We start from the raw sequence: 9,074 nt of genomic DNA on the forward strand, positions 1-9,074 counted from the left end.
AGATTGGCGCATTCAACCAAACAAATAAACTCTTCAGCATTATAATATTAGCTTTTATACAATTATTCATATTCATATTCATTATATATAAAGGTTTCTACATATAATATACATAATCAATATGAATAATAAAACAAGAACCTATATAATACACCTAAGTAGGTTAATCACTTATTATATTTTTGTAATATTTTCATTTATTAAAATTATAGGTATTACGTACAAAAATCTTAAACTGATATCAAGTCAATTATAATAGTAAATTATGAAGAGATATAATTCAGTTGTTTTACAAAATTTCCACGAAGTGGTGGCCAAAAATGTCATGGTAAGATATTTTCAAGTTAATCAAATAATAACTATAAAAGTTCCTATTCAGCTGAACCAATACAGTCTCCAACTACGAATACAATTCTATTCTTTTTAATATATTAACTTATTAATGATATGTTAAACTTATTATTTTACTATCTTGTTTCATAATATATTGTCAGTTAATAAAATTATAGTGTTCTATATAAAGTTGTTTATATCAGCAATACTAGTGGGCCCTTTATTTAAACTTGATATCTTCGGTTTTTAACCGACTTCAAAAAGGAGGAGGTTCTCAATTCGGTCGGTATTTTTTTTTTTTTTTTATGTATGTACACCGATTACTCAAAGACGCCTGGACCGATTTCAAAAATTATTTTTTTGTTTGAAACGGTATAGTCCCCATTTGGTCCCATTGCCATCATGTCAAGATCTAATGTTGGAATCCTGGAGAAATTGAGGGGAACTTTTTAAAATTATATGGGTGTCTAGTGTGTTCGTATACTTTTCCATTTAGTACTTTTAAGCACTACAATTTCATGAAGGTTTAAAATCGATCTGATGATGGAGCCATAAAAACAGACGAGGGAACTCCTCGGCGATTTACAGCAGTTACCTTGTGTTTGGGCTTGATTAATTTGTATTAATGAGACCTTTCCACATAGATAGGTTGTGACTGTCATTTAAGGGTTTGGTGATGAATACCAAGGACAATTAAGGGAACTCCTTAACAGTTTACAGTAACTACCTTGTGTTTGGCCTTGATTAATTCGTATTGCTGAGAACTTTCTACCTAGATGAGTTGTGTCTGTTATTAGGGGTCTGATGATGAAGACCAAGGTCAATTGTCAATTAAGGGAACCCCTTAACGGTTTACGGTAGCTACCTTGTGCTTGGGCTTGATTAATTTGTATTGCTGAGAATTTTGTACCAAGATAAAATTTTACACTAAAAATGGAAAAATAATAAAAATTTTAATAAAAAAAATACAACCGACTTCAAAACCTAAAAACGTACCCACTAAACTAAAAAGCGAAAAATAACATCATAATATGTTCTACCTGCTGATCAGTATGAAGGCAGTGCTTAGCCGGTGTTGTCTTAATTTAAGCCATTTCTGACAGGACCACATGAAACAACACTGTCTGCCAAATCTATAATATATTCTCACATGGCTTGAATTAATACATCACCGGCTTAGCACCGCCTTCATACTGATCAGCAGGTAGAACATATTAAGTCAAGGGCGAAGTTGTAAAGAATAAAAAATAAACTACTTCCTTGGACTAGTTGTCTACAACAAATATTATAAATTAAAAGTTAATATAGGTATTACAAACTAGCCTAAACCTCGCGGTTTCACTGGCGTAGTTTCTGTTTTCATGAAAGTATTATATATATAGCTTATAACACTCACAGATCACGTGGCTTTTTAGTGGTAAAAAATTTTCAAAATCAGTTTAGTACATCCAGAGATTACTCCCTTTAAAACAAAACAAAAGAAACCACAAACCTTACTTATTTATAATACAAGTATAGAAGTAAAGATAAAAAAATAAAGTGAGTATAAGAAAAGGTAAAAAAATAACCATACAAAAATAATAATCGCTTAATAGCCTGTTTTACTTTAAATGTTTCCAGTGATGCAGAATACTTTTCTACGTCGGGAACAGCGCCACAATTGTTTGCATCAGCACTAAACTTTCTTGCTGCAACACAATGCATTGTTCCCAATAAGACAGACCCATACGACGAAATACCTGGTAAGAGAATCTTTTATTACAAGTTTTTATTATTTGCTCCTGTTCATGTTTGGGTTAAATCTTGAAAGTACGTGTCAATAGCAAATCAACAAAATTTCATCTTAATCAAAATGAAAGGGGACGGACAATGGGCATGCGAAGAAACATCAATTTAAACCTTAATAGTCACGGTAAAAGCCTTAAGTCCGAGCTACCGATGCCTACTTAATATTTCGTCATGGCTTCTAGATTATTGTTGATTCATGGCTTATAATAGTAATCACATTGATTCCCAACTTCCATCAGCCATGTCATGCGAAAGCCTATCTAGTGCAAAATGAAAAAAGTAGATAAATAAGTTATTTATTGATAATAATATTTGAGGTTAAACTCACTTTATATATTGTAACTAAAATACAAATATTTGAAGGTAATTTTTACTGTTTATGTTTCTGTATGAAAATGTGTAATTTTCAAACTCCAAATCTATGAATCTTGTTAAAGTTGGTATTACCTTTTAATTCAAGAATAATATGCCTAATGCCTAATATTTCAAATTTTATGTTGTCTTTTTCAGATATTGATACATTTGATTTTATAATTGTGGGGTCCGGATCAGCTGGTAGTGTTGTAGCAAACAGGCTGAGTGAAATAGAGACGTGGAAAGTGTTGCTTCTTGAAGCTGGACCTGAGCCACCTATTGAATCTGATGTATGTGTGTATATCTATGCTATTATTATAAAGCTGAGGAGTTTGTTTGTTTGTTTGGTTGAACGCGCTAAACTTCTGGTCCTATTTAAAAAATTCTTTCAGTGTTAGATAGCTCATTTATCGAGGAAAGTTATAGGCTATATATTATCCCCGTATTCACACAGGAACGAGAACCACGCGGGTGAACCGCTAGTTTTATTATATAGCTAACAAATATGTTAATTTGAACGCTGTTTATAGCTATTATTCAACTATCTACAAAATTGAATTCATAATGCCTAATACAATGTATTGTTAATACTATGTTAAAATTGTGAATTCCAAAGACTTTGCTTTTTTTAGACCTATGAAGGCCTAAAAAATATTTTTATAGTGTAAATGTCTATATATCGCCAATGGGTTAAAGTTGTATGTATAGTGATGCTCAAAATTGATTTATTTTAAAACTGACAAATAATAATAATCGTTACTCTAAACACGCTAAAAGTAAACACTATTATTTCTATATCTAAAATCATGTATTGTATTAAATACTATTAAAAATGCTTTATAACATCTTAAAAACATTACAGATACCTTCATTAGGTACTACCCTGTTTCAAAGCAAATACGATTGGCAATATACTACTAAAAGTAACGGCGATAAACAGCAAGGGTGGAGAAATGGTGCACTATCATGGCCCCGTGGGAAAATGCTTGGTGGTTCCAGTTCTATGAATTCTATGGTATACATGAAAGGAAGAGATCATGACTACCAGTGTTGGGACAATGAACAAAATTCTAACTGGTCAAAGGAAAAAGTAGACTACTACTTTAAAAAAGCAGAAAACTTCCAAGATATGAAACTTAACAAAAACCCTGTAGTATACCAAACCTATGGACATTCAGGTCCGCTTGTAGTTAACAGTTTGAATAGCACGTACAAAGAAATAACTGAGAATTTAAAAGAGTCTTGGAACCATCTTGGAATCAAAAGTGTACCTGATATCAATGCTGCTAAGTATCGAGGATATGGTTTGTCTGGAATAGCGAGAGTTACTGCACAAAATGGACACAGAGAAAGTACTTACAGAGCTTATTTGAAACCCATGATAAATAGGAAAAACATGAAAATTATTACAAATGCTTTCGTCACGAAAATATTAATTGATGATAATACATCACCACCTCAAGCATATGGCGTCGAAGTAGAAATAGGTGGTCAAACAATAAAATTGTATTCAAACTATGAAGTTATTCTCAGTACTGGAACTATAAACACTCCTCAAATATTAATGTTATCTGGAATTGGACCAAAAGAACACCTGTTGTCTAAAAATATTTCTTGTATAGTAGACTTAGCGAGTGTTGGTAAAAATTTGCAAGATCATCTCTATGTCCCTATACCAATATATGGAGATAAACCAGGAATAGAAGACACGACTGAAGAAATGTTCAGTTATGCAAAATACCTGTATAATAAAACAGGAGCGTTAGCAAATGGTGTTATTACAGATGTGCTTGCTTTCTTTTCAAAAGTCAAAGATATGGTTTACCCTGAATTTCAAAGTCACATAGTGTTATTTTGGAAAAAATCGTCAACCGTTCGCTTATTTCTCAGCGCATTCAAAGATGAAATAGTAGATTCTTTTACAAGATATAATTCAGACAAAGCGTTATACGTTTATCTAGTCTCCATTTTGCATCCAAATTCAAAAGGAACAATCCTTTTAAATACGTCAAATCCACATGATCATCCTATTACTAATGCCAATTATTTTGGTGACAGCCGAGATGTTAATAAAATAGTTGACGGTATTAAAATGGTCACTAAATTAGTGAATACTCCATATTTCAAAACTATTAACGCGTTTATTCCTAAAATAGATATACCAGAATGTAATCAATATGAATTCCAAAGCGACCTTTATTGGAAATGCTATTCTCTACAAATATCTGGTACTATTTTTCATCCTGTAGGTACAGCCAGAATGGGTTTTGATCCAGAAGATTCAGTAGTAGACAAGTTTTTAAAAGTTCACGGGGTAAGTAATTTGCGTGTAATAGACGCGAGTATAATGCCATGCATAACTAGCGGAAACACCAACGGTCCTACAATTATGATCGGAGAATTGGGCTCTGATATAATAAAATCCGACCACAATGAATAACCAAATAACTTATGTTTGTTTTGTATAAAGAATGTGATTAACAAAATTGATTTTTCTTTTGGTAAAATAAAATATGCGAAAATATAATGTACTTATTTTTTTAACAACATTGTTACCTTGTAATGCGGTTAGGTTCATTTCCATCGGAAGCGCTTCATTTTATACTATGTAATGATAATGATGAAGAGTTGTCATTGCTTCCAGTTTCAAATACGATATATTACAACTATAAACAGTATTTGTGTGTTTCAGATAATTACAAGCGCGTCGGAGATTTGATAAATGGAATATCCTTGTTTATTTAGATGCTCAATCAATACAACCGGGAATAATACTATACGGTAGATGTCCTAAACAGTATGCTCATGTGTTTATATCAGTCTGACGTGATCGGGGCATGATGATAGTGGCTAGAGTAGACACTATTCGTAAAATAAAAAAAATAATAAAGAAGTACAAACGACTTCAAAATCACAAAAATGTTTCTACTCAACTAAAAGCGAAAAATAAAATCGTACAATGTGCTACCTTTTGGTCAGTTTTAAGGCGGTACCAAATTATGATGCATTAATTCAAGCCGTTTAAATCTTAAACTGTCTGAAAATCCAGTTAAAATACTGGATTTTCAGACAGTTCGTTTAGATACGACTTTAATTAACACAGCACTAACTTGGTACCGCCTTCAAACTGATCTTGTCAAAGTGACCTTGACCTTTTGACTTAGAAAAGTGTTTTATTTTACGTGTTCCATGTGTGTTTCTTTACCTTAAACCTGAGGACGTGAATACTAATGCGAGTTTAATAAGCGCCGCAACAGATGGCAGCACCAGTACGTTAACTTCAGCTTCAGATGTGTTTTATTCAGATCATATGTGTCTAGACCACAGATATAAGAGGGAACTAGATTTATAAAGTGTCAATTCTTTGTATTGAAATCAGCGTAACCAGGGGCGTGGCCTAAATGGTGTTTAATATTTAGTGAAAAATTAAATATGTCACCCTTACTTTAGAGTTGAATATTATTTATTCCTTTTGTCACAGAACAAAACAAGACTGCTAGTACATACACGGACACGCTTGCGATGTTCCGCACACCCGGGTGTACGCGGGCCACGCCCCCTTGCTACTTCTATTGCTAAAAGCGTTAGCTTTCAGCGTTGTCTGTTCTGTGGTCTAGACTATCCATTGCACAGTTACAGGGTATACGAGTAGGTAGGTACATTATTTGAGTCTATTCGAGTCTATTTATGCTTTTAAAATTCCAATTGGAAAATTTTTGGAAGTGGATTTTTAGAAAATCCACTCTAGAATTTCTTTGGATACAAGATAATATGAATTACTAGCGGACGCCCGCGACTTCGTCCGCGTGGAATTTAGTTTTTCACAAATCACGATTTTTGACGGCCTCCGTGGCGCAGTGGTATGCGCGGTGGATGCGCCGTGGATTCTGGGTTCGATCCCCGGCTGGGCAGACTGAGATTTTTTTAATTTGTCCAGGTCTGGCTGGTGGGAGGCTTCGGCCGTGGCTAGTTACCACCCTACCGGCAAAGACGTACCGCCAAGCGATTTAGCGTTCCAACCGCGTTAGCGTTCGAAACCAAAAGGGGTGTCGATTTTCATCCTCCTCTTAACAAGTTAGCCCGCTTCTATTTTAGATTGTATCATAACTTACCATCAAGTGAGTTTGTAGTCAAGGGCTAACTTGTACAAAATAAAAAAAAGAACTTAAAAAAATCTTTAATGATAATTTTTCCCAGGCTCGATTTCAATATAGGAGTTCACTTGTCTTAAATTAAAACTTCCTAAAATCTGTTTACGGTCTTATTTCAACCAGACCAAGCAACAGGTACATCTAACTATAGTAAAAGTATGACCTTAGTTAGAGGTCAGTGCCCCAACTGACCTCGGTAAATTGAGACGACCCACTGTCGGTCTAAAAGAGGCAAACCCTAGAACTACATGCATAAATACATTTCACTTAACAGGAGGGGCCTTATAACACTGTGCTACATCTATTATTCAACACTTTATAGTCCATAACTCAAATGGAAGTTTCACGTTTTCGTGGTACATCAGCTAACTGTAATACAGATAGCAAACTTGCAAGTATTTGCTTGTACCTACTCTAATTCATTTATTTAAATTAGGCTTAGTTTACAAACACTTTTGAAAAGTCAGCATTATTTTAGCAGACTCTAAAGTGATTACAATAATAAGAAAACTAATGTCGAACAAAGGTTATGATTCACAACACTTGTCAGGACAACTTAATTAACAAATCAAACTGTATGATGATGATGACTGTGAGAACGATGTGTGTAGGGTTAAAGGATCCTTTGACTGTTAACAAACACACCCCTTTTCCATTAAAGTCACTCTCCCTGCCTATCCCAAGTAACCCATAAAGAATTACACAATAAGGGATATGGACGGCTCGAACGCCACTAGCACACTGAAGCCGTTCGTACCGCAAGTCGTTGCAACGCGGCGATAGTTAAATTTAATCTAATGGTGGTAATAATAGTCGAAAACTTAAAATTAAAGTTACGAGGGTTCTGAACGCGACTTGGCCCAAGAAGAGCCCACAACAAACTTAGCCAAGGTTTATTTTTTTTGTTTACCACCATTTTACAAAGTTATTAAAAACGAAGCACACGGTCGTATAATACAGTTTACAAGCTTTTTTATCATTTATATAATCATTAACAGTATAATAAGACTTTCCTAAAAGCTTGCGTTTAATAAACACTTTTAACTTTTTGAGAAACATTCCAGTGGCTTCATGTGGTAGTTTATTATAAAAATTGAAATTAATATTGACGGAATTCCGTCACTAACTATACTTCTATACTAATATTATAAAGCTGAAGAGTTTGTTCGTTTGTTTGATTGAACGCGCTAATCTCAGGAACTACTGGTCCGATTTGAAAAATTCTTTCAGGGTTAGATAGCCCATTTATCGAGGAAGGCTATATATTATCTCCGTATTCCTACGGAAACGGGAACACACGGGTGAAACCGCGCGGCGTCAGCTAGTAATTAATATTGACGGAAAAGTTGAACACACAATAAACACAGAGTCACATAAAGAACCTCCTCCTTTTTAATGTAAGTAAGTAACATGAGAACCAGAATTCAGTATTTAATGGAGGGTAATAGGATATTACTGTAACAGGCAGCTGCAGACGCGAATGTAAACGTAATGCTTTTATGCCCGTCGTTTCAAAGCTTAGCAAAAACATTTTGTGGCTCGCCAAATATACCTGTGATGCTCGTATTAAGTTGCCCCACAGATTTGCGTGCAGAATATGTAATTTCCTAATGATTTCAAAGAACTTCGGTGCAGTTTTGCGGCTAAATATACCTGTGTTAGAAAATTAAATAAGAAGGCATTTGTATTAACGGATATGCTACATTAGATGTTACAAACAATTTTGTTATAACTGTAGTGGTGTCAATATACGTAGGTACCATGACGTATAATGACGAGTAATTCTTTGTTCTATAAATTAAACTAAAATATACTAAACTAAAATAATAAATAGATTTAAAAACGTATATTGGCATAATTCATAAGTGAAGTTATGTCAATATACGTATAGATAAAAGATTGATGTTTGACTATTTGTTTCTTGTTGTTTGTTCCGTTGGAAAGGTATAAAAACGTGGCTTCATGAATGAGACAATTTCAGTTTTGTGGTAATATTGCAAGAGTTGTATTATTAAAGTGGTGAGCTAGTGAACTTCGAGTTTTTTTTCCCGCCGCACCTTACACGTGTTACACTCGTATTTTTAGAAGAGATTTTTGTTTATTTTAATTGTAATCTGTCCTATTTGTGCCCCCTTTTAACACCGTTTTTGCATTACATCATTTTCAGTTGATACAGCTCGTCTGTGAAACTCACTTCCAGATAGCATTTTCGAAAATAACCCTTCTGTTACCAGTTTTAAGCACCGACTCTGCTTCCGATTCCGGAGGGTATGGGTTCGAATCCGGTCCGGAGCATGCATCTCCAACTTTTCAGTTGTGTGCATTAAAAAAAAAATATATCACGTGTCTCAAACGGTGAAAGAAAAACATCGTGAGGAAACCTACATACAAGAGAATTTATAAATTATCTGCGTGTGTTAAGTATACCAATTAGCATTGGGCCAGCGT

The 9,074-nt window shown here is 34.1% G+C and overlaps 1 protein-coding gene across 1 annotated transcript; it reads left to right on the forward strand.

Moving 5' to 3' along the window:
- Positions 1 to 320: 320 nt before the first annotated feature.
- On the forward strand, positions 321 to 5,194 carry LOC112052827 (ecdysone oxidase-like). Its single transcript, XM_052884426.1, has 6 exons — positions 321 to 328; positions 1,954 to 2,075; positions 2,632 to 2,765; positions 3,338 to 4,236; positions 4,534 to 4,789; positions 5,168 to 5,194. The coding sequence occupies exons 1-6, from the start codon at positions 321 to 323 to the stop codon at positions 5,192 to 5,194; spliced, it is 1,446 nt and encodes a 481-aa protein (XP_052740386.1).
- The last annotated feature ends 3,880 nt before the right edge of the window (positions 5,195 to 9,074 follow it).

The sequence above is a fragment of the Bicyclus anynana genome, chromosome 11, assembly GCF_947172395.1.
Source record: "Bicyclus anynana chromosome 11, ilBicAnyn1.1, whole genome shotgun sequence".
Taxonomy (NCBI): domain Eukaryota; kingdom Metazoa; phylum Arthropoda; class Insecta; order Lepidoptera; family Nymphalidae; genus Bicyclus; species Bicyclus anynana.

Excerpts from the sequence above, each read along its gene's own strand:
- LOC112052827 (XM_052884426.1), top strand. Across the intron at positions 2,766-3,337 it reads AGCCACCTATTGAATCTGAT|ATACCTTCATTAGGTACTAC; the intron begins GTATGTGTGTAT and ends AAAACATTACAG. Across the intron at positions 4,790-5,167 it reads AGTTTTTAAAAGTTCACGGG|ATAATTACAAGCGCGTCGGA; the intron begins GTAAGTAATTTG and ends TGTGTGTTTCAG.